The sequence below is a fragment of the Lepisma saccharinum genome, chromosome 14, assembly GCF_977018435.1.
Source record: "Lepisma saccharinum chromosome 14, izLepSacc3.1, whole genome shotgun sequence".
Lineage (NCBI taxonomy): Eukaryota > Metazoa > Arthropoda > Insecta > Zygentoma > Lepismatidae > Lepisma > Lepisma saccharinum.
Window position 1 is genome coordinate 53,549,344 of NC_139242.1, and position 27,368 is coordinate 53,576,711.

Genomic DNA, 27,368 nt, shown 5'->3' on the forward strand with positions numbered 1-27,368 from the left:
CCATCTCGTCATATTTAGTGTTTATCACTCTTTGTCAGAGTCAAAACTACAAGTCATATACACCAATAGAACTAAGATATTTTAATGTACATTTCTTCACATGATACACTTACTTTTTCTACCATAAGCGGACACATTAGAAATCAACATTTTCCCCTTATTTATTTATAACTTACCTCTGCAAGAGATTCATTGCTTCATTTGAATCGATATCCACGCCAAGGTCTTTAAATGCTCTCTTTAACTCTTCGAGATCTATTTTACCTGAAAATAAGAAAGGAACGCATTATTAAAAGCACCATATAACAACACAACCCGTTAGAATTATATTTAGAAGCGATTATATCACGTGTACTACTGCTATGAAATATTCTACATATTAACAAATACACAGAAGGCACAAAATGAGACTTGGAAATGGTCATTGTGAAGAGTAGAAGTTGAAATAAATTTTGAGAACATTCATTAATCTAATTCTTTGAACATTAGTAAGTTAATTCAAATTTTGATGTTTTCAATTCGTATTATTTCTTGACATTAATTAAACTCTTTCCTTTCTTGAACTCTTCTTAAGAGCAAATTCTGAGTTACTTTTCTGTTTATCTAATGGCACGGTGTATGCTTCAACAACAAGCTATATATTTTATATAAAATACGTATCAGTTCATGTTGCAAATACATGGAAAGAATTTATTTTGGAGAGAGAGAGTAAATCAGCACCTGGATACTTTTTAATATATGGGAAAAGGTAAAAAATGGTGTACAGTGGGATCCATGAGTATTACCGTGCAAATTGTCCATCACCATGTTCGTGCACTTTATTTGACCCAATAAGAGCTTCAGGAATTAAAAGAAAACTCAAAACAAGCTGTTGGTAACTTCTGCACCAGCACACATAAAAATCCATCGCTTGAAAACACATAGGAAGTAAGAGAAAAATTAATGAAAATACTCATGGACAATTTGCCGAGCAATACTAGTAGATCCCACTGTACCAAACTCTCAAATGTAAACGAAATCATCTTTCAAAAATTACCTGAGAGGGAAAGGGAGGGGGTGGAGGGGAATGGATGCGAGAAGTGAGTTCGCTCCTTTCCCATCTTCCATCTAAACAAGACAAAATTGTTACATGGATTAACTTAAAACTCCAAATACGCATTTTATATTCAGAGATGCAATAAATGGCTCCTCTCCCCTAGCCACTTCACATTTTATTTTCCAATATGTATGTATGTAGGTATGTATATGTATGTGTGTGTGTGTGGGGGGGGGGGGGTAGCACATAATTGAACAATAACTTTAAACAGCAAAGTAAAAAAAACTCACCGTCTTGATTCCGATCGAATTTGGAAAATACTAATTTCAGTTTCTTCTCGTGTTCTTTCATGTAATGAATAAATTCTGCTAGCGTAACATCCCCGCTTTTATCCTTATCTGAGTACTCCATAAATTTCTGAAATGAAAAATAATACAAATAAGAATACATGACAAAACTCAAATTACTCTTGCTTTTAATATTTGATACTGTCATTGATCTCTCTGTAGAGGCTCTGGATGCAAAGACAAATTGTGTGTAATTTTTTTTAAAAAACTCTAGAAGTGGTAATGGAGAAAGTTGCTTCCAATTGAATGACGGAAACAATATCAGATCGTTTTTTACATGTGTCCATGTGAATAAATGAATACAGAAAATAAAATAAAAATATGAATGGATTATCACAGTTGTCGTTACAATCATTAATTACTCCCTGAATCTACAATAACTTTGAGATATATCCAAAATATTATTGTTTGATTTCAAGTATGTTAAGTCTGTGTTAATAAAGCAACAACTTTATTTTCCTTCAAAAAAACATATATTGAACATTTCATTAAGTTTCATTCATTTTCATGCAATTTGCGTGCCGAAAGTTAGTACTGCACCAAAAACAAGAAAAAAGTTTTCAATTTTTTCTATTGTTCTAATATTATTGCAAAGCAAAGAAGTATCAGAAATTTTCCATTACCATTCTACAAGAATTTCATGGCAAAATAAATTTCTCGAGATTTCCATTAACATTCCACACTGTACAATATCTATTCTACAAGCAAGATGTTGGTGTATCACAACCAAGGAAATTGAAAGAATATTCCACTTCCGAAATTTCTCAGCAGACATAGTTGGAATTTCAGGGAAAGTGTTGGAAAAGGAAAATTATTCGGTCACAGGAAGACATAATTTGCAGAAGACAAGTGTTGACAATCTACTTGTTTTCTTAGCATAGGGGGTTAAGATCCTATTGCAGTCCAAGTAAAAGTCAGATGTTGAGAGTAGCCATACCAGCATATGTTTGTTATTCTTCACTTGTAAACTTATTTTACAGGAGAACTTACCTGTGTGCCCTCAGGAGTCAGCTTTGCGGGTGAGGGTTTACGCTATAAAAGATATAGGAACGCTCCATTAAAATCACAGGTATTCATATTAAAATCACTAGTTTTTGGTTGAAGTAGCTAGTATGGCTGACATAATAAGTTTCTTTTAGAATAAATTAAACAGGTGATTTTGAAAAATTCACATGTGTTGGATTTGATCCAGACCTTAGGAAGTAATTACATACAAACGCTCAGGGACATCCTAAAAGGGGGGAGAGTTGCCGGTTGCTGAGTTTGAGGAATTTGTCGAGGGGGGGGGGGCAAAATTTATTCAATTTTGACATTATAATAATAACAACTTATTTTTTAAAATTTTATTTACCACTTCTACAAATCTTCGCACAAAAATTGGGGTTTCGTTAATTATATTTTTATTTGAATCGTAAGCGTAGCTACGGCAGTGGCGTATGCTGGTTCTAACGAGTGGGTAATCTCCGACCTTTTGATCCTCAAACTCCAAAAGTTTCCGTGCAATTTATGTCACGCTCCATATTGGATTTAAGAATATTGTGTCGGAATGTTTGTCTTATTGCTACGATCACAATCAATTAATTCTCGTTATTGCAGTTTACTATACGCATAGAATTTCAAATAATAAAACAAGACAGTATTATAAAGCTATAAAAAAACAGCCTGTGAAATATAAAAATGAAAGACGTGCACTAGTGAAATAAAAACCCGCAATATTAATTTAAGTGCAAAATTCAACTTACTCCAGGACCCGATTACTTGTGCCGTACTACATCCAAAGCACGCTGTTTGTCCAGTTGCACGTCAATACGTGTCTGGGCGAAAGATTGCAGCTTAACAAAGGAAGTTATGTGACTTTTGGATTTTTCATGTTTGGCACAAGTGTTGCAAAGATTACAGTCACGCGTCCATACATTCTTTTCAGCCCCGAAAAGTAAGCACGGCGAACAAAAATGCAAAGCTTATTAACACTTATACTTCCTGTCAACCATGGTGTTTTGTCATAATTTGCTTGCGAAAATGCCTCACATATTCCCGATTTTGTCTTTGTGTGTAGAAATAAGTTCAAGCGATCACACTGGCCTACCTGTATTAACAATTTGCAACTTCTCCTGAAAAGATCTTGTTCCAAAAGGTTTCACCAGCAAATCTTGTATCACATCCATTACCCTTTAACACAGCACTATCACGACAAACACTAACACCTAAATAAATAATAAACACGAAGCACAGCACGAAGCCAACGACTACACGCATTCAGTTTCACGCGCCAAACTTCTCTTGTTGTGTTCCTGGCTCAGAATGAAATTCCCTATGAATAATAAAAAAAATCCCTTTCCGAGCTCGAAATGACAGGTTTTTAAAAGTTCGAATCATTGCAGGTCAGAGTCAGAATTTTATTTCGGGATGGGGATCATCCCTTATTAGCAGCCGCCACATAAATTTGAAACAGTGGGGTTAGAAGTCCTGAAGATGAATCTCAGATTATTACAACGTATTAAGCAAAGTGTTTAATCCTGCTAATGAAGTAAAATGAATTACCACTATACACCTTTTAAATTAGATATTTGTAGGATTTCGGGGAGGGGGGTTTCCCTTTAAAAAAATATTCAGTTCCGTGAGAGAAGTATTCTCGCTGCTTTTGAAGATTAGAGAGGAGAAACAATCACTATTTTTGTAAATACAAGGATGGGGGGAGTCAGCAAATAGGTGCTTTAATTGCTTAAGCCTTGAATTTTAATTCAGTTTGCTTCATCTTCAATATTTAAGCTTTTCCCTTTTGATAAATTTATGTTCAAGTAACAGAAATCAGCAAGACAGAAGCAAATGTAAAGTGAAAATTATCGTAGAATTGGTTTGCCCATGTTATTCAGTTTTCCTGTTCTTCGCACTCTGCCGGGTATGTTTTCCCTAGTTGAGCGGAGGGAACGGAAAAGGTTCCCAAGGTTGAGAGTGCGACCGGTGGACTCTCACAAGAAGGAGCTTACCCTGGGCACGGAATCACCTCACCGCGCCTGAAAAGCAGTGTTTCCTCCCCCTCTTTCCTTTCTCCTCCCTCCTCGCCAAGGGTTGTAAGGAAAGCGGGAGGAATGACGTCAGGGTGAGATTCCCTGAAGTCATTCCACCGGCTGGAGAAAGGTTCCCGGACATTCGGTGGCAAACGATTGGAAGTATTCGCGCGCTGGAAGCAAGGAAATGTATGCATCGAAATTGGTTTGGAAGAATATTGCGAGGAAATATATATATATATATATATATATATATATATTTAAAAAAAAAAAAGAAATACAGCCGGGTCATCTGCGATTACCTAGATGACCCAGAGTATACGCCGCTGAGCTACGGGGTGTGCCGGGTGTGCCTAGGCACACCCTAATGGACTTCTTTATCAAAGGGAATTAAATACAGATTTCAATACGAGAGAAAATAAGCGGCAGTTAGTAAGAAGTTGAAAATGTCATTACTTGGTACAAACGTGTGCATTATCGCTGATGAAACGAGTGTCTAGTTTTTCGATTATTTGACGTCATTGGAAAAAAATATATTTACAGCATTCTACTCTGTACTGCAGCACTTTTCTTCTATACCTGTCACAAGCTGCACGTTTAAAAGAGAGCTTTCTCCAAGCTTTCCCAAGTTAAAACTAAATTAAGAGCAACTCAGATGCAGGGTAGATTGGCAGCCCTGCTCTTGCTATTTGTGGAACAGGGAAAAGCTTAGTCTATTGATGTAAATGAAGTTATTGATGAGTTTAAGAGCATTGTACCCTTTGACAGATGTCTCTTCTTATAGATGACGTGTATTTTGATGCATTTGTTTATAACATTTATGAACATTTTGTGTGTGTGTAATTTCTATGCAATTTGATTTTTTTTCGTACATATATTCAGAAATTTCCAACACTGTCATTTAGTGAATTTATATTCCTTTACAAACATCAGTGCAGTTAAAGAGCCAAGAGATTGTTTTGCAAAATATGATATTAAAAAGGTACAAGACCTCATTTTTTTTTCTTTGTGCACACCCAAATATAAAGTTCTAGCTACGCCTATGATTTGAATGTTTGCTATTTAACATAATTTTTCTGGGGTTAGCCGCAACGATTGTTGACTGACTAGTCTATTAACTAATTAATTAATTACTCGCGAAGATAAGGATGAATGATGATAACATGAGATAGTGAAGGACAATCACAAACATATATGGACGACACTATGAGCCCCACAGAGGATTATACTGTCTGGGAGTTCAGACGCCAGAGACTCGCTAGTCTGCAAAATGCAGTTCAGGGTGCCGAATTTGTCGAAGGGGAGGAACAAAAATGATTGAACTTCTACAATAAGTTATTTTTTAAAAATCTACCACTTCTATTAATCTTTGCATAAAAATGAAGGGGTTGACTAATTATTTTTCTGTATTGAATGTTTGCTATTTAACGTAATTTTACTCTGGGCTAATCGCAACGATGAATATGAGTGATAATTACCGTCATGGTTAAGGTCAGCATATTTTCAGAACATGAAATCCGGACATGTTTTCTTTGACAATCATCAACAATAGCCGACTTTCGTGACGGAGTGGTTATCACAACCAAGAGACCTGGTTCGAATCCCGGCATGGATGTTCTTTGTGAGTTTCCCCTTCATCAATTTCATCATATCACTCATCCTCATCCTTGAGATTAACTAAAAGTTGCAGAAAAGCGAAGTAAAATAAACCAAATCAATCGATTCACACGCTCCCCCCTAAAAAAACAAACAAAAATCCGGGCACATGTTCTTCTTCTTCCCAATTTTTGTTTCACTCCGGTATAGTGAGTGTGAGTTAAATTCATTTATTCAATACCTGAATATTAGTTGCTGATTTGGTGTTTAAGTCGACTTTATGCACAGTAAGGCTAATCGGGACTGGACCTACAGTTTAGAGTGGGATCCGAACCACTATGTGCCTCTACCGGGTATTGAACCCGGGACCCCTTAATTACAAGGCGACGACGCTACCACTGCATCGGGGATGTTAGTGTTTAACTGTTAGTGGCCATACGGCGTTGTGAGGTTCAACATTCGTGACGAGCTGATAGGCTACACAATCACCAACCGATCGATATCAAATGTCTTAGGACTCACAAGGCCAAGGCAAAACGCCAAATATAGCATCCAATATCAGTCTCCTTAGTTTCTACAGTTTGAAAGTTTAAAAATAAACGAAGTTCCTTTCCAGCCGCCTTGTACTAGCTTCTCTTCCATTAGCTTTCTGTTTGGCACGTTTATTGCTAAATGGCTGTGGAGTTTACACAATTGAATGTCCCTTTACCATCACATGCCGTATGTCTGTGAAATAGCCAACTCACTTGGTAAATACAACGCGTACGTCATGATTTACTCTTTCCATGGTGGCAACTTATTGTGTAATCTTGTCAACAAAACTAACAAGTGAACTGGCGTGGGAATCATCGACATGAAAAATTACCACGCTTTTGAGTACGATGAATTTTAATAAGAAAACATCACAGGTTGAATGAAGTACTTGGGTATACGTCTTATTTGTAAATTCTGCTTGTAAATAGTTGTTTCCAAACAGATAGCACAAATTCTGCTTGTAAATAGTTGTTTCCAAACAGATAGCACAGCCTTTGCTATTTGTAGCATAAAATAGTGGCGTCGATTAGAGATTTGACAATAAGGAACATCTACCACTAATTTATACACTATTTGCTAATTATTTTATCGAACATTTACTGTATTTTGATTAGGTAAATTTACGCAACATGTTCCTCTCTGAATAAAGATTTTTCTTCTATATATTGGGAGGGGCTGGGAGCATAAGTAAAGCATTGCTGCCAAGAAAGCATGGAAAATATTATACAGCAACTGTTGTTGCTGACTGCGGAGCTATTTAAATATTAATGGTATTCTGGTGCATTTGGTAGGCTGCTGCATCATATCCATAGGCATAACTTGGCGGATGCAAGGAGAGCACTTGTCCCCCCCCCAAATTTCCAGGTTTATTCAAATTTACAATAGTACAGTCAGCGGCAATAAAAATGGGGATGTCCGTGTTTTATTGCCGGTGAGTGTACTTTTGTGACCTGGGAACTAAAGTAATTAGTAACTTATATGATTTCGCAAATTTAACATAGCTAATCCTTCAATACACGAAATAACCAGCAAAATACTATATCCACCAAGCTTTCATAGCACCCTAGTTAAAATTATTGACCCGAAGAATATGCAACCAAAGCCTTTAAATCAATTTGTCGAATACAAACAAGACTATTATTCAAATACCTACAATACTAATTCCGAACCAAAAAGTATTAGATTTATACCAAATGTAATCGAAACTACAACTATTTAGTAAAATGCAGTAGTCCTGGACGCTGTTTTCAAGGGATACGCCCATGATCATATTCATAATATTTAACAGTACAGTGTGTAACGAAATCGATGGAAAAATATACACATCTTACTGCTACGTGTCATTCCTACTCTTTTTTCCAGTTTTTCCAGGAATTATTGAACTGTAGTAACCCTTTAATCACTGATATGTCGAGATATGCACGAAAACTGCCACTCATTTTTTTAAACATATGAGAAAATGAATGTATACGTGAACCAACTAAAAAAATAAGCTCTTTCCTGCCAATGTAACTTTCGACAAGGCTAGCGTAGAGCGAGAACACTCAACCATTGTGCGACTTTCCAAATCCTATTTTCACACAATGAAGGTTAAGAGAATTCTTGGCGTATTTCGCAGCAGAAACCTGTTCTGAATTTAGAACTCTGCGTCATCATTAGAACACCGGACGAAGCCTGCATGCGTTACAACACACGCAGCCTACAAGCCTCCACCCACAATCTCTTCCACCCCATACTCCAACATCGCAGCAACTTCTAGTGGCATGCTGAGCTGCGGATATAAGTCTGTGCCTACATGGACTGATCTCAAGTAATCTACATGTTGCTACGTGTATATAGTCTGCGTAGATAGGGTCTCTCCATGCACTGCTGGGGGTAGATTCCAGCGTCTCGGGTTCGACTTTAAACCGCATTAATCAGAAAAAGGTGAGCGCAATGCAGTTTTATTTTAAGCCATGCCAGCTAATATTTATCGGACATTCGCAACTTCCGATGTTTGCTCATGAGCGAATGTACGTATAATACAGTTTAAATTCCATATTAGCACCAGGTCCCCCGGCTAAGAACATCTCGACTCTCTCCCCTAATTCAATTTCAGGGAGGCGGGAACAAGGTGGCACTGGCCACCCACCAAAATGTTCAGGTTTATTAAAATTTACAAGTTAATTATACTTTTGTTAACTTGCTGAGATCTGAGGAGCAAAACAATAAGTCATGTTTATGATTTCGCGAACGTAACAGTTATTTAGTAAAATAGTCCTGGATGATATTCTTATGGGAAAGAAAACTTATTGATTCTGGCCCTCAAAGTTACGCCTCATATTCGATTCTGCCCACTCAAGATCAGGTCTCAAGTTACTCTTATGGACACCACTACAGGTCGAGTCATGTTAAGACGGTTATTATTATGTTTTTAAATATTTTACCGTATTTCAAATATCTTGTATTTTACATTTTATGGAGCTTTTCAGAACAATGTTTCGACAGTGAAGGCCCCTTTGCAGATGGAGACCGGCTATTCTCATACTAAATGTAGGGCAGATTAGCACTAAATTCGTTAACAGGTCAGACAACAGCGGAGGTACGGGTACACAAACTATCCATCTCCAATTCACTCACTTCACATTATCAACGTTTATTACTGGTACACAGTGGCGGCGATTGGGTTCCAAAACCGGAGGGGGGGGGGGTTGGCAAAGACAGTATATTTCCCTTTGTATATAAGGTTTAGCATAGTGCGGGGGCAAAAGTGGTGAAAATTGGGGGGGGGGCAAATGCCCCCCTCACACCCCTAATCGCCGCCACTGCTGGTACACACAGATTGCACAGAATATAATTGCTTAGAGGTACACAAACGTACATCACGGAGATATTCCAAAATACGTGTACGCAGAATAGTAAAATTATTAATAATCGGTGCGACCTGTTAAATGATTAAGATGATAGGCTTTTCGAATGTCGCGTGTATATAAAGTAACCTTAAGAGTATAATGGGCGATATGCTCAGAAAATTATCGTATTATGTAGCTATGCATGCAAGACATAGCTATACAACACACAAACCACTCGCGAAATGACTAGAGATAAGATATCAAATGAGGAAGTACTTCAATTGGTGTGAAAAGGAGTGAGTTCAATAAAGTAAATGGGTGATGGGTGAGTTTTAGGAGAGAATGGCTTAGTGAATAAAACTGGAACACACAAAAAATGACGTAAGTTCGTAAGAACGTATCGCCATAACAATATGAACAGCGGTGATCGATTTGCAATATGTTCACTAAAGATCCTCATTTTATTAACAAATTTCCCGCATTTAGTCTGAATCTAACAATAATAAATAAACAATGGGACAACAACAATACGCAATCAGAATGCGTGGGGCCTCAGACCCCTCTCTCGCCCTAAAAATATCACTCTCCCTCCGCATTAAAGTTTTCAGGGGAGAGTTTGATTTTTATAAAACCAAAAATAAGAAATTAGTTTTGATTTCAAATATACTTTACAATGTCGCACACATTCACAATGTAGATCTTTGTATGTGTTTGTACGCAGTTCTCTCGCATCCTTTTTAGGGCCGAAAACCGTGTGAGCAGCACTTGAAGTGGAAATTGTTAGATGGGGAATACTTGTTCGTAACTTGGGGCTTAGCTGAAGGAATGTCCCAATGGTTTAACATGGTAGCAATGAGACAGCTGGCGGGATACCATACCCCCCTCACGCCAAGCACTGGACATGGAGTCAAGAACGCAGCACTGCTAGTCTCTGAGTTGATTATAAAATAAATCAAATTAGACTGATAAGGAAAAATTCGTATTAACAGAATACACCAATAGTATTAGATACCCAGTGTACAGTCATGGAAAGTAGTTCTTGGGCCACGAGACCTACGATATCGTAACATCTTAAAGCCTGTTGTCTATGCAACCCAAATAACAAAATTGTCGCTTGGGTTTGCCTGGCGGTACTGGATTCTCGGGAATGATTGAGTATTGACAGCAGCGTGAGTCATACATACCCCCAGGCCCAGCCATAACAAACGACAGCTGGGTGCCGTGAGACTACCAGAAAAAGTTTCAGGAATTGGTTTCTTATCAACAGCTATTCGTAAGAAAATGTTCTCTTTATTGATATTAGAGTCATTGTCAAGAAAGTTCACTGAAATGGTGGTTTTCGTCGAATCATCATCGCGCAACACATATGCTGTCAACCCAGAAGTCCTTGAAAAAGATTGGAGTTAAAAGTAACTACTTGACAAATGATAAGACGAATCGAAATTCATTAGTCCCAACTTAGAATTTTGTGTAAGACATGGATCATCATGTCCTATCATCCATTTCATAACTTCATTAATCATCCTCATCGCCTTTGTTGACGCCAAGTGCTAGAAAAGCAATATAAAATAAGCAAAATTAAGAAATTAATAAATGACATTTTCAGCGATTTCACGCAGCGACTCAGTTGCATGTAGACTAAGTTTCATTAATTGGGAACCAAGGGCCTCGTTGTGTTTCATTGTCATTTTCCCTCCACTTTGCCTGCCGCGATTAACCTGATGTTGATTAATGCACAATCCACAAAGTGCACCAAAGGTATGAATAGGTAAACTATGTGATATTATGCTAATTTAGAATTTAGTAATAAAATGTGAATTTTTGGGGGTTCAGTTAAGTGGCTGCACATCCATTACGTAATCGCGATATCATCAAATTGTACGAAGCGTGTCTACACCTACGTAAATTGTCAGTCCCCAACATACGCGTGCGCAGACCCTCTGATTAGGGGGGATAGCCTTCATGATAGTTCAGGCCGGAAAAGAATAACGTAATTTTATCTCACTTGTTTAAATTGTATTGCATTGATGGGTGTGTTTATATATACACCCCTCCCCCGCCCCACACACACATATAAATACATACATACATACATACATATATATATATATATATATATATATATATATATATATATATATATATATATATATATATACAACACACACACACACACATATACTTATATACCAACAGTAAAAATCATATAAATTGTCTCTCAAATCTGCGCGTTCCTTTTCCTCCAAACAATTGTTCATGCACTTAAGAGAAAACCTTTTAGCAGCAGTACTTCTCTCCTCGGTAATTTAAAATGAATTACAGAAAACAAATTGCGAGCGAAGCGACCAATAAATTTTCAGATCCAAATTTTTGCAAAATGAAAACAATTTCGATTTAATATGGGGAAAAAAATCATGGAGCGCCATATTATTCTCTTTTACAATTTTTTTCATTTAGATCGTTTGGCTTCCAGGGTTAACTCCCGTCGACCCCTAGCTACTGCTCTGAACTTGACTAGACTGCAAGAAAAGCAGACATTGCGAGTGAAGCGAGCAAGAACATTTTACAAAAGGTATTTATATTTGTATAAAATTTGAAATCAAGGGGGCAATTGCAGCTCTGTCCCCACCCACCCCCCCCCCCCCCCGCAGGTGCTCTTGGCAGTCTGGAAGAAATAATGCAAGAAAGACGTGAAAACAAAATCCATCTTGAGTATCCTTTCGTCCTGCTACTTTTAGATTCTGCTACTCTTGCTTTCCTTTACTTCCATGTTTGCCCCCTAAAATTGATTCCCGTTCAAGGTTGTGGGGGGCTGTGGTTTCGCCACTGCACCCCCTTCCCCCGTAGTTGCCTTGAACATTCATCGGCTTGAAAATACTTAACTTTCTTTAAGAGTATAATATAGTTTAATAACGGCGATAGGATTCATCTATCCTAAATTTCTAGGTGAAAATATAATAATATAGGGGCATAGATGTCTGGAAGGGGGGCAAGGATTGCCACATCTTTCCCTTAGAAAACGAATGTCAACCAAAAAGTACGTTTTCACATGTATAATTTGATTTCAGTCATAATAATGTACATTAATTATTATAATGAGGATGCAGGAATGCGATAATGCAACACTATTATCGGGGTAATATGCCCCATGGAAAAATACCTTGCTTGTCTCTTCGTGGAAAAAATCTGCAGACGTCCATGATTAGGGGTGCATTTGCGATCCCCCTGGCCCCATGGGCGCACGCCTATGATCCCCGTGATGGAATATGTAGCGCAAAGCCAGGGCTTTAAGATCAAATTTGTTTTGTTATTGTTTTTATTAGTAATTACCTCAGTTTTCTTCCTCTGAAGTTAAATTATTCATGACGACGATTTATGATTACATTAAAGACAAGAATGAACATACACAATGAACCCATTTTGGTCGGAACTCGAACTCGGAACCTTGTTCGGCAAGAAATACAAATATCCATAAGGCATGAGTGTTTCATTGGCGAAGTTCCTCTACTTCCGTCATTTTATCACTAATATATTTCTTTAATATACAATAATAAATCACAACTACCTAAAAATAAATATTATTTTGCATTTTCACGTTTATATGTTTTTTTTACGGTTAGAGTGTGAACTGGCACCTGTTTATTTAGATTGTTCTTTATGTTTCGTGTGTAGTTAAAGATAGGAAAAATGCTTGAGAAACGATTAGGGCTATAAGAATTCCGCCCGTGACAGTGGTTATCACAGTGCGCTACGATGTCTGATGTCCTGGGTTCGAATCCCGTCGTGCGTATGGGTGTTCTTTGTGAGTGCCCCTTCATCAATTTCATCATATCACTCATCCTCGTCGTCGCGATTAGCAAGAGGTGAAAGAAAAACGACGCTAAATAAGAAAATAAAAAGACTTATAAGAATCATTCTTATTTCCGGACGTGTCCTACATTTTATAGTTGTGTCTGGCCTCCGGAAGGAATTTGAAACAAATCTCAAATGCCTTATACGTATTTTGGGCATCACGTAACTTCAAATTAGATGGATAAACAGAAAATCTGAGGGGAGTGTGAGATAACGTGGTTCCTTGGAGAAGTATGCTTAAATCAAAGAGTGTGCATGGTTGCTACTGGATGTTCGGAAAAGCTCAGAAATTACTTTACGATTTTCTAGATCCGGAAAACTCCGGATATATGTATAAAAATGCTTACTTTGTGAAGTTTTATCGATATAAGTGTCGGTAATTTGTTCGAAGTAACAAGTAATTATTCTCCTTATTGGAGAAATAAGGCACACAATTCTGTTTTTTCGCAGTGTATAGTAGTTTCTTACATATTAATAAACAAGAACTTCCAGACTTTATTTACGAAATTGTGAATTTTCTCCTTCCCGAATTCATGGATTGTTTTCTCTTCCTGGCCCCACATCGACGAAAAACGTTCTGTCTTACATACACAAGTTGAAATCACATACAGCCGTGCTATTAATTAGCAGTTGAGGAATTTTGAACTCAACCGTTCACTTCAACATTAATTTTTGAGCTGAAGATGTCATACTCTTGTTATATGCTAAGATGTCCTAGTAAATACGTTCGTGTCCAACGTTTTGAGACAATTTGTCTTACTCTCTGCTGAAGAGCGATCTGATAGCCCTATGCGTGATGAGAACAGTTTTTACTCAATTTCTGATATAATTCATTCCAGCATTTCCTTCAACTTCTATTACCTTGTTATTGCCTCCAATGCTTACACAACTTTTCCTTCGTGCTCGACCTTTGGGTTCAGAAATGTTTACAACATCCCCATCTCCCGCGTGTAAGTAGCAGGAGGCAACAACACACTGGAAGACCATAATGTATACAACTTGTTTAATACATATTTTACGAAAATATTAGAATGTTAGCTTGATATAACTGTGGATTGGAACGAACGAAATAAAATACATGTTTTATACGCACACTGGAACGAGGGAAGGCCAGCTGTGAGTCACTCTGGCAGTGAAGGTCAATGATCGAAACAGTTAGTGCTTGCTTCCTACAAGCAGACGCCTTATCTTTCCTCAAGGAAACACGGAAATCTTCGTTACTTTTTTTCGCCAGACTAATGGTGAACATTTACAGGAACGTAAGGAGTAGTATCGTATTCTATTGGAATTAGATTTCGTGGTGTTTAAAAGATATCATAACAATATGTAAATCTCTTTTGTGACCTACACTGAACTTATTTTAAAGTTTCATTGACATGTGAAAGCGGAAATTTAGTGATCCTTTTTCCTTACGATTTCTAAACAACCGAAGAGTGTGGTGAACGTGAAACTACTTATTGTTCGCAACAACGATATGTATTATACAAATGGTCTCTAATCAAAAACCCTATTACATCACAGGAAGTGATATTTAAAACAATTCTACCACGTATCCAACGTAACCAATATTCAGATTGATTCCAAGCTTCTGTTTGGGTTATTTTGTATCGCATTTTTACCTCTTGCGATAATCGCGACGATGAAGATGATGGGTAATGATACGAATGCAATGCTACATCTAAGCCTCAACAGGTTTCAAAAATGGATCCTCTGGCTTTGTATAGAGTTACGGTGATTTTTATTTTTATTTTCATTTGGTATTTTAAGTCCACGTTATGCACCCAGAGGCTAGTCGAGACTGCATCTACAGTTTAAAGTGGGATCCTAACCACTGTGTCTCCACCGGGTATCGAACCGGGGACTCCTTTATTACAAGGCGAATCCTCTACTACAGCGCCATCGGGAAGGATGAGAGAGAGAGAGAGAGAGAGAGAGAGAGTTACGGTGACTACGATAATGAAGAATTGAAAGTAGCAGAACGACTAAGCTATTCTTTTGTCAATATTGGGATTGTTAATGAATGTTATGAATGTCAGTTCAAATTGAAAAAAAATAAACTAAAAAATTTCCAGAGTGCCGTTACAAATCGTTAATTTTTCTCTTTCCACACATTACTTTGCTACTATGTAGATATTTGCATGCTAAGATGTAGAAAGTGCTGCATATTCAGTGTGTGGGATTGAGATTTATTTCTGAGAATGGAGTGAGTAGTGGGGAAAGGATCACCTCACATGTTTCGATTATACCCCCCCCCCCCCTTACACACACGCACACAAAATATATATCGGCTGTTGTTCTTATTAGGAAATATAACATGTATGAATTGTGTCAAGAAATATTGGAGCCTATTCACATCCCTACGGAACTTGGAAGAAAGCCCACGTAGAGATTGGGAAGTTTTGTTCCGACAAAATGTATAGTAAATTAATAAGCAAAGTCCTACCTTGTGCTTTGCACCAAGTCATGAAGGCGTATAGGGCATGTGGAGTTAGTGGAGTTGGGGCCCAACGCTTTCTTCATCAGGCCGAAGGTGGGAATGATGTGATCAGCACCACGCTCCTGGCCGCCTTCCCCTACCCCCTTCCCCATAGTTTTCTCCAGGTACCCACTTTATACGACGCTGGGTGGGCACCGAAGCAGCTTGAACAGGTGGACAAAATCCCTATTATCCCCCGTCGGGAATCGAACCCAGATCTCTCGCATGGTAATAAAACGCCCTAACGACTGTGCTACTGCGGCACATACAGTAATTAAGGCAAGAATTGTTTTAGCGTCTCGTTCAACGTTTTTAGGGGAATCATTTTCGGAGATATAACGTGTAGCTCTTGTCGGTTCTGCGACCTAGCTTGAGAAAAGGCGATTTTCTGACGAACAACATTCCACCTGATAAGTCACGTGACTTTCCTACATTTACTGTGCCTGTTGGCTTTTGCATGAAAGACGAGTTGCTCTTGAGACAGACAGAATCACCCGATCACCTAATGGTGCAATGTGTGTTGCCTACCCTTCCGGCATTATTTACTGCCATTAAAGTATTTTTGGGAAGAACTTTTTTCCACCACTGTACATACTGAACGTTGTGTGGAAAAATCTTTATTATTAACAGAAAACAAAAAAATAATTCTGTATTCTGTAATTTTTTGACACACACACACATAATTCGCGGTCGTCCAGTCTGCAGGGTTTCTGCCATGCAAGGGACACGAGTACGACCAGGGGTGCCCATCACCCCCAAGGCCTATGACGCATTCCCCCAAAAGGTAGAACATTTGTCCCCATCCCTTTGTGCTGAATTATTTATTCAGAGTATTTTGGTCAGACAAAATTTGCGGAAAAATATAATACAGGCATATTTAAGCAATATATGTTTACTTTAGGTTCACTTTCATGTTTGCTAACATAAAACGTACAGAACTGCTCAGGCTCACTGATATTGTTAGTGTAATGAACCTTATTCTTAACAAGGTTAGTTAAGCAGTTACAAACCGATTTAAAGACATAAGAGGTGGTGTTTCATTTCAAACCCATCGCCGCGATCACCCACAGGTAGGCAGAAAAACTGTACATTATAACCATCACTAAAAATAAAAAACAAGTCAATCAAACGAAACGATCCCCCCATTTTTGTGTTGTGTGAAGATACTGTATATAGAATTGGTATAAAATGTTGTTCCCCCCCAAAAAAATTCCCATGACGCGCCCCCCCTGTGGGCACCCCTGGGTACGACTCCCGGTGTAGGTGATCTCAAGATGGGAATTTTTGAAACCGTGTTCCTGCATATGGTGGCTCAATTAGGGGTATACACACACTCAATCAGACATGCTTTGAGATTAAGAAGTTGTGAACAGTATCCGATAACCAAATTATTAGTTTGGGGTACAAAATATAAAGTACGAAAGATTTAAAGAGTAATCCAAAGATACAAATAGGAAAGCAGTAAACAAATTTAATTGTTATTTATTATCGAAACACTTGCGTAGACACAAACGGAATATGTGCGTTTTAAATAAATCATTTGGACATATTCATCAGCGAAGTGCACTCGTAATTTTATGTAAATGAAATCCTTGTGTTCACTTCACCAGGAGCAGCTATTGATTTTTGGTCTGCCAATGTAGGATCTCGTGACCCAAGAAAAGATAACATCTACAGTTGGGCTTCAAAAAACAAAACTGAATTCATTCAAGAAAAGGGTGTAGCAAACATCATTTGATATTAGAAAAGGTGGAAACAAAAATGTTCCATGCGTTACTTTTTTATCATCTTTAAAATGATGTTGAGTCTTGTTATTTAGTTAATTGTTATTCCTTTTCTGCCACTTTTGGCTAATCGAAAAGATGAGGATGAGTGACGATATTATGAAATTGATGAAGGGACACTCACAAAGAACACCCTTGTCCAAGCCTGGATTCGAACCCGGGACCCCTCACATCGTAGCTCCACCACGGAGGTCGGCATCTTTAAAATATGAGGTGGAGATAAGTCATATGATTCGACTCATCAATCGGTGAGACACAGTTTTGGATGATATCGAGATGAGAGGAGTCGAGATCCGGTCTGTCTCGTCTCGATTTACAAACATCCATCTCGTTCTCGGAAGAATAAATCTCATTCTCGTCCCGAGTCTTGAAATATATTGCATACAGTGTACACACATGTGACAGTCAGATTTACCGACGTCATTATTATTATTATTATTATTATTATTGTCCATAGCGGTAAAAAATGTGTAGATTCAAAGCGTTGAGAGTTTTAATTTGTAAGAATACATATTTAATTTTTGCCAAGCCGACGGGAGGAACGAGACGTTCGCGTGTCTTAAGGGTGAGCACCTGAAGGATCACGTTATGCGTCTAAAGCTTAGGAAATTCGACCGTAGTGACAAACATTTAAATATCTCGGTTTCCAGCGGTCAGATTCATGTGAAACTTATACCAGCGCAGCGGCATGTGTGCAAGGACGGATGTGTGGAGTTTCGTCGCGATCAAGCAACAATTACGGACGCCAGATCAAATCGGTTGTAATTGATCAGTTTGTGGACACCCGTTGCAATTGAGCTATGGGCGACAGCGAGGCTGAGGCTTAATCCGCAGAAACTCAACTTCGAGCACGGCTCGTCCCAGTTGGGAGACAATAGAGCAAAGTGGAATGACCTCTTCGGAAGCGTCACTTCAACGAACGCCTAGCGTCTTTTTTCAAAATCTAAATAAAACGAAGGACATGGTTTTTCGATACACAGTCTTACCGCGATCCTTGTAGCGAGAGCAGCTCCGTGCTACCTCTCCGTATACAGTTTTGCCGCGATTCTTGTAACGAGAGCGCCTTCGTGCTACCTCTTTGTGTACAGTGGACTTTGTTGTGTTTTGCGAACACCAGTGTGTGATAGGCAGTAAGTCTACACGAGTGCGCCTACCTCAACCGCTGGGAGAAGTTGAAGCGAGACCGTGTTTTCGTGATTACCTTACGCCGTTTATAATTTTTGAGAAACGAGGAACACCGGAAACTATGGCGGGCTAGAGGAAGAAGAGAGATGAGGGCGTTACCGTCGATTCGCCCGATGTCAGAAGAGACTACGCCGATGATGCCTACCAGCCGCCACGGAGGGAGAGAGAGGGAGACGACGAGCCACACCGATGACGCCTATCCGCCGCCACGGAGAGGGAGAGAGACGACCAACGCCGCCCTGTTGATGCTCCGACGAAGCCTACCAGCCGCCACGTTGACGTCCCGACGCCCAGACCACGGAGATGTTCACCGATCCCGAGGGGAAGAGAAACCGAGGAACCGGACGTATGAACAATTTTCGCATCTTCATCGTCCCGACCAAGGAAACCTTTCGTGTGAATACTATGTGTTTTCAATCACCCATAAAGACGCCAGAATGCACCTCGGAAGCTGAGAGATGGTAATGTATTCATCTGTGTGATTGTCAGCACGTGACGGCCCGATTGATTTAGAGAACGCCCTTGAAATTCGTCAACATTTTGAAAACGCCCACACAACTCGAAACTTCATATCAAACTCCCGTCGCGCTTGTCATTTGTAATTTATTCGTCTCAGGTCAATTTTTCTTATTCCTTGTGATATTTTTTAATGATCTTAAATTCATGGTTGTTTGTGCTCCTTTGTATTTGTTTAAAGTGCGTGTCATTAGAGTAAAGCGCCGCCCACTTAATTGTTTAATCTACTGGAGGTTTGTTCATTTTTTATGTGTCAGTGCTGTGTCGCTGCTAGCTAGGTCAGGCCGCATGTGTGATTATTTGTTAAAAGTATTTGCCTGGTAATATGAATTGCTCGTCGCGGCGAAGTGTTTAAGTCCCGCCTGCTAGAGAGTATATGCTTGCGTCACTCCACGAAGGTTATTTGTTATGTTTGAACTACGTGAGGTCTTGTAAAAGGAAAACGTCCGCCCACGTGAATGTAATTGCCGTTGAGACGCCTTTGTTTATGCTGATCAAATAATGTATTGTCACCGCGCCGACTAGTTTCTTTTAAAAAAAAGGTGAACTTAAGTAAGGGCTGGCTAGGATTTGAGTAGCACTAGAGCAAAATCACAAATGACCTGATTAGACAAAAAGTAAGGTAAAATTAATTGAGAATGCAATAATTAGGGCTTATCGTCATAACACCTGTACATGTCATGTATCATTCTTTGTGTCGATGACCCCGTGAGGATTGATTCTGTGAGTGAAAGTGAGAGTGAAAGAGGGGGAGATGTAGTAAATTGATCTTTGTTGATTATGAATAGAATATACTTTTTATTTTCATGTTAATTTTGGGCTATATCATTTCGTACGCATGTCGCTACCCGTGATTTTCAGGTATGCAGCTAGCCGCTTCCCGGCTACAGGTAAAGAGGTGGTTATTTGAAAGTACATATGTCTTTGTTTTATTCGATATGGCTTATCACTATGCACTGTCGGTCACCGGTTCCTACACACGAACTTAACCTGGACCGTAACGCTATTTCGCTTGTCCGAGGGAGATTTTGCCGCCTCTATCTTGGTAGTGGTAGCATTTGTTTTCCTGGGCAAGGGAGGGCGTTTCACACACACACACATATAGCTTGTCACTTCATAATCTTTCACTGATAATAGTATATTTTGTTTGACTTACCGTTTCAACGCTACGAACCCTCGAAAACATGGCACAATTGTATATACAAGCAACCACGCAGCGCAGACTCACAATTGCCACTATACTCTGTCCTGGCAATCTATGGAGCAAGGGGGCGCATAACGGAAGGAAAAAAAAGAGTGGGTGGAGCGAAGCATAGCTGCAGTCACATTTTCCTCTTCATGAACTCAATCTCACGGTTCATTGGTCCGGCCCTCTCGCGTCACTATTGCGCAGAGACTTGTTTTCGTTCGCTTGCTCAAGAGATTCCTGGGATAGAGTACAGCAAGTTCACTTTGTAATTACCACAGACAAGACGTATGACTTACCTATAAATAACCGATTAGATATTCGTTTGGAATGTCTATAGAAGTTGTGCAGTAAAGCAAATTTCGCATCGGTAACTTTTTCATGCATCATTCCATAGTTCTGGGGGAAAAAACGAGTCTCGAACACAAAGTCTCAGTCTCGTTAACAATGTAGCCTCGATACCATCCGTAGTCCATTGCCTCCCTCCGCAGAAAAATTACAAACAAATTATTAAGTTATGTACGAAGAATTGAGACTACGTAAGAACAACAAGCAGAATTAGCATACAGGGCATGTGTTAAGTTCCCCTTGAATTCCACGGGAATTACGTCACGTTAACCATAGGCACGGGTCGTCGCTCTCTGTGAACTAACGGTAGTGTCTAGGTAGGTTCCAGAATCTTACAGTCCACGAACATTTCAAAAAGGATTGTTGCTTTCGTCACATCAACTGCTACAGAACAGTGGCAATTGCAGTTGTCGGGAACCACGACAGAAAAAAAGAGGGAAGTTTGTGATTCAAAGAGACGAAAAAATATTCTGTAGTGTGACTTTTTATTGATTTTTAGCAACTACTAATAATTTCACAAATGTCAATGTTTTAAAGACTCTATTGAGAGATTCTACCTCATGCTTCATCAGAATTATTAATTTCATTGTTGTGGCCATGGGTGTAACTTTGGGAGGGGGGGCAGAATGAGTTTGCTTTCTCACAAAAATAGCGCCTGGGACTATTTTGCTATTAACTGCTACCATGGGCGTTACTTAACTTTGGGGAGGGGGGCAGAGTCGAACATGGGGCTTGAATTTTGGGGGGTTGAACCGAAAAGTTTTCTATCCCATAAAAATAGCATATAGAACTATTTTGCTGTTACATTTGTGAAATCATAAAAATCAGTTATTACTTTCCTCCTCGAGTCACAGAAGGTTAACAAAAGTACCATATTTTAAAAAACCTGTTTTTTTTAGGGGGACAATTGCCTTTCTTGCCTCCACCAAGTTACGCCTATCGCAACCACGAGAGAGAATATATTTAGTCCCGGTTTCGTAGCGTAACGCACCAGAAAGCCACAGGTCACACGAACCCTCGTCAGGCATAGATGCATCAATCATTGTGTTTGTCTAATGAACTGTTCCTCATTCATCTTCACCGTCGCGATTAACCCAAAAAGTACACTCCTGTTCACATAAAGTGGCACAACTGTTCAACCCCCCCCCAAAAAAATGACCTTTATGTGAACATGAGTGTACAGAAGCAACGTAAAATAACCCAAATAGAAGTCTCGAAATAACCTGTGTAATATTAACAATATACTGCAGAAAAAAAATATGTTATGCAAGTTAAGGGCCATCACCTACATTCTCGTTCTTGCATTAATCTTGACAGTTATAACACAACATAAGAGTTTAGTTAATCTATGTCGCTTTACGCAAAAAGAACTGATTTGTCTGAATTAAAAAAGATAAACACGTTTGGTCAAGCTCTTTAATAACAGTAAAGAACAGTTTGTCCCCTTTACTAAATTGGGCAATTCTGATTAATTCATTTCACTTAAACAAGTGTACACGGATACTAAAACAATTTGGTACTGGCAAACAATCATATAAGCAATCATTTGTTTCTTGATTTTTACCAAAACTATTTTTAGTTAATCCAAATAAAGCGTTTTCTATGTAACCTGTTACTCGCGGAATTATAGGCTAATGACAAAGACAGGATTCCAACACGTAATTCCTGACTATGTAGCGCCACGCTAACCACTTCGCCAGGAAGGTTGGCTTGCAGTGGTCAGGACGAGGAATGGAATAAATGGTAAAAGAACAATTCTAAAAAATAATAATAAACACTACACCATCAAGGACGGCAAGTGCGGTAAAAAATAAGTGAGCGACGTGATGAGTGGGGTTCGAACCTAGAAAAGATGGCTTCAAAGAATACTGGTGCTGAGATATTACCAAGGTCACGACGTTCCAAGACAGCCGGAGTTCATCCAAAGTTCAATACTCCCTTCGGTACAAAGGGAAACGCTGAAAAATTCACCTCAGAAGGAAGTGAAGGCTATACGAAGAGGGAGCACCAAGCGTTTTGGTTCGCCAAATCTCAGTCTAGCTGTAACAAAATCGATCCCTGCCTCGTGTGTCGGTGCGACGAGATGCTCCCTGCGGGGCATAGGGAACGCAAAGGGTTCTTTGCTTAACACTGCGACAATTCGCGACTTACGAAAGCTAATGATCCGGAGTTTGCAACGACATCTGAATAAAAATATAAATTTCCACTTTGTACCTCTTTGATTTGGCACTATATTCAGTTTTTTTTGGGCGTGGGGAGCAATTGCTTCTATAAAAACATTGTTATTTCAGGAGTCCCGGGTTCGAATCCAGGCCTTGGCTTGGGTGTTCTTTGCGAGTGTTTCAATTTCGTCATGTCTACACTCCTCATCGTCGCGATTAGACAAAGGTGGAAGACAAGCGACGCAAAATAACAAAAATAAAAGGAATTGTTATGTGTCCGTAGGGCGTCTGCCTGTCACGAGGGAAACCCGGGTTCGATTCCCGTGGTGGGTGATCTAAGATTGGATTATGTCCGGCCTTGTCCCCGCGTAAAGCGGCTCTGGGGCTCACTCACCCTAAAAAAGGTACCTTGGGGCAAGCAGAGGCGGTCGGAGCACGGTGCTGATCACATCACCTCCAAAGTGGCCGAGATCGAGAATGTTTGGGTCCCTACCCCCACATCCTCTAAATGTACCTTCATGGCACGGATATATATGGACGGTGAACATTACTTTTTACTTTACTTGTTATCTGTTCACGAGTAATAAGTTCATAATAAGTTCACAATAATGAATATTTTTACAAAAAAAAAAAAAAATCCGAATTCACAAAACACGTTTGGAAAAGTATTTTTAGTCGACTTGACTAATTTTGGCAATTTTCTCTAATTTTCTTGGTAATTCTAAGCAAATGTGAATGATTACTAAAAGAATTTGGTCCTGGTAGAACAACAATTTGTTTGTCGTCTATTCAAGCATTTAATTTGTTACGAGGAACTATTTTTTGGTTATTCCAAACTTTTTTTTGCTCTGTGCATTAATCCATGTTTAGTCTATTTTATACCTAGAACAATTGCCGATCATGTATCTTTTCCAATTTTGTGCGGATATTCTGTCACTTTTGGAGAATCGTGACGATGAAGATGGATGCTGATTACATGGAATTAACGAAGAGACGTTCACAATGAAACCAGCCATGGCCAGGGGGTGATTCAAACCCGAAACTTTTTTGCGAGATTGTAAGTCGACCGCTCAAGGCGTTCGGTCACTCAGATGGCAACGACTCCGATTGTGACATGTGACGTCACTTGTTGCTAAAACGAGAGGAGTGGCTCGCATTTCCTCGTTGGGTCGGTTGTATACACCTCATAAACTGTGTGACTAATGTATTACTATATTGAAATGAAATTATATGCCTGAAATATATACTTTTAAGATTGACATTCATTTTCCAGGAGAGGCTAGCCCACCCTTTCCTTCCTCCTTTTTCGGATGTCTATAACCTTGAGCAAAAATGTTGCATAAAGAAGTGGATTCCAGCACTACTGAGTGATGTCAAATGAATGAACGAATTACAATTTTTGGGTGCGTCGGCACATATGACCATTTTGCACCCTTCAAAGTATAGGAGGAAAAATTCTCTTATCTCAAACCATTTCCTTAAAGTTAACAAATGGGTGTAAAGGGCCCCTTGAGAAAGGTTAGAAGCGCAAGGTTGCAAATGGACCAGCATCAGAAACACAACACATTAAAAAGGTAAGGATAGACTAAAAATTACCTTAGAAACAGTGTTAGAGGCCTGCTTTTCTCACAAGTTAAAACTAGTGCGGTTTTATTTAAATCGATTCTTTTACAAAAAACAAGCTTAAAATTGGTTGTATTGTCTTTGGCACCATACATATAGATATGTGTTTTTATAGAAAGGCTTTTCTAGTGAACAGCTCTGTAAAATATTCGAACAGGTTGATTAATGCAAATTAAAAAAAAATGTAATTATACTTTCTTGTTTCTGATACTGTATGTATGAACCTACTATGGAAATGTTTGTTGAGTGTGTTGATGAAACTATAATAATTTCAGTAACTTTTCTCCCAGTGAAAATAAACATTCGGGATGTACTGTATAATTGTAATTTAAAACATTAACTAAAATATTTTTATAGTCTTTGTAACAGCATTTTGGAAATTTTTTTAATGATAATTTGAAAAATATCAGCTAGCATGTTTATTGACAGTTTAATGATGACACTATTTATGGTTTAACAAGATTAGTATTTTTTATATTTTTCTACACAAAATGATTTGCTATTTTTGTCTATAGAAAATACTGAATTTTAAATCAAGATAAATGGACGTAAGTGCGTTTACATTTCTTTTCATATGAGCTTCACCCCATCAGTACATATATTCTGTTTCCTTTAAATTCCTTTCTTAGAGCCTAATAAACACCATTAAACGATTACAAGATTAACGTACTTTCACCAAAAGTGATTCTGATATCTACAAAATCCTTATGTACATTATTCTATAAATTCTTTATTTAAAGTGAATCAGTGATTTTTTTAAAAAAAAATAATCACCTTATTTAAATCTTGATTTAATTCAATCCACCTTGGACTGTCATTATCTCTCAACATGGATGATAAAACTGATGGGGAGATTAAAACTTTGTGTGACGAAAGCGAAATCAGCAACACATTTCATAAGAATATGGCGAATATTTAAAATAACGATTCGAAACCAGCGTCTTGTGATTTCACAATATCAGCAATGGGACTACAGCAAACAAACAGATTTCGTCAACGAGTAGCTGAGGTTACCGTGTATTGTACTCAACAACCTGTGCGTTAATCAGAGCGAGAAAAAGGTTGCCTCGAGCTCAGTACACGGAATACGTAATGGCGTGTGCGACTGCTGATTAATCTTATCGAGTGCTGTGACCTAGAAACTTAGTACATGATTCGTGGAAACAAACGCTCCTTCCACTCCACCGCGTTCCAAAGCCGATGAAACAAATGCGAGTGGCAGTTTTAAGAGGGTGATCGTGAGCTATAAAATTTACATAAAGCCAAGTATCTTTTGAATGACTTAACTCGCTCTTGTTTTAATGATGATTTGCCCTTACATTAGTATATAAATAACAAAATCACTTAGCAAGTTTATGGTTGCTCTTGTCAAGCAAAGCTTGGTGGACACTATGGGGCGGCGGGGTGATCGTACCCTGTGATATGTATTGGGAGTATTCTGAAAATTTGACCTGGTTTACAGTAACAATTCTGGTTTATTGTATTTTTTAATAATACACTCCATCTAGATTAATTAGATGTAATAGAAATTAAATACCAATACCGTCATTCAAGTAAAAGAAAGAGAAGTCCGATGACTTCAAATTTTCCAAATTCTATGTAATTTTTCATAAAATCTCCCTTTTCATCTAAATTGTGCGCCAAGGGAAATTTCACTTCGTTTTTTGACATTTTGTTAAGTCCGCTTTATGCGGAGAAAGGCTAAATGGAACTGGACCTACAGTTTAAAATGAGATCCGAACCACTACGTGTCTCTACCGGGTATTGTACACCCAACGGCAAAAGAAACAGTATGCGAATTATCCACCATTACTTTCATTCGATCTGTATTACACAATGTAATGATAATGAATTAAAGTAATGACGTCAATAAACAGAGGACAATACCTGATTCGAACCAACATAGTTTCATTCCTTAAAACAACATTGAATGTAGAATAAAAAAGTAATGAAAATAGCGGTGGACAATTTGCCTACCATTACCTTTGTCGCTTGGCTGTAACTGGTATCCCTTGATTAGAAGGCGTCGACGTTACCACTACGCCATCGGGGTCCAAATTTCACTTCATGTTGCAACACTGCATCTGCCAAGCATGGCACAGAAAGCAGGAAGGAACAAGCCGTGTTCTCCTACCAAAGCTGTTTGCAGCGGTGGAACTGCCCCCCCCCCCGGTCGTCGCGTGTTTTTAAATAGCAACTCGCTTCTACCCCTCGCTCTCCCAGCATACAATTGGGGAGGAAACATGGTCGTCATACAAAACTACTAAAAGTCTTGGTCGTCATAAGGGTGCAATGGAAAATGATCAGTGGTGTACATAAACAAGTCATTACGTTGTTTATTTTTTTAATAATTTAATTAAATTCTGGTTTAAAAAGCTTGCTTTAATATTAGGTCTGTCTAAAAAGTAGTGGCAATGGATCAACAACTCAAAAACTAAAATATATTTATGAACATATTTACATTTATCTTAAAGCCCTAAGAGTCCCCTTCAAAATAATCAACATCAGCTTTTATACAGTCTTCCCACCTTTATGGAGGGTGTGGCATGACTGTTACCCTTTTATGTCCCAAGCATTTTTCGATTCAACTTTTCATCTTCACTCAACACCTTGGACACAATGCGAGAACACTTCTTTCTTTTGTTAAGGTCCGCTGTTAGAATCTGATGAACTGTGTCTTTATTTACTGCCAAAGCTTCTGCAATTATCCTTACACTAATTCTCATGTCATTTTGCACCATTTCCTTCACCTTTTGCACTAATTCTTCTGTATGAACAGTTTTTGGGCGACCTGATCTTAGCATGTCATTTGTTTCAGTTCTGCCACTCTTAAAAGCAAACAATCACCGGTAAACTGTTGTTGAGGGTAGGGTAAGCCTGTTGC

The 27,368-nt window shown here is 38.7% G+C and overlaps 1 protein-coding gene across 2 annotated transcripts in view; it reads right to left on the reverse strand.

The window, feature by feature from the left end:
- LOC145998888 (mitochondrial adenyl nucleotide antiporter SCaMC-like) overlaps positions 1–27,368 on the reverse strand; it is a 100,921-nt gene that overhangs the window by 62,873 nt on the left and 10,680 nt on the right. The window contains exons 2-4 of one of the 2 annotated variants that reach the window (XM_083135602.1): positions 2,374–2,415; positions 1,327–1,453; positions 177–264 (exon numbers count right to left, since the gene is read on the reverse strand). In XM_083135602.1, coding sequence (XP_082991728.1) covers positions 177–264; positions 1,327–1,453; positions 2,374–2,415 — 257 coding nt within the window. The remainder of the gene's footprint in view (positions 1–176; positions 265–1,326; positions 1,454–2,373; positions 2,416–27,368) is intronic. The other variant, XM_083135603.1, reaches the window with a different exon arrangement.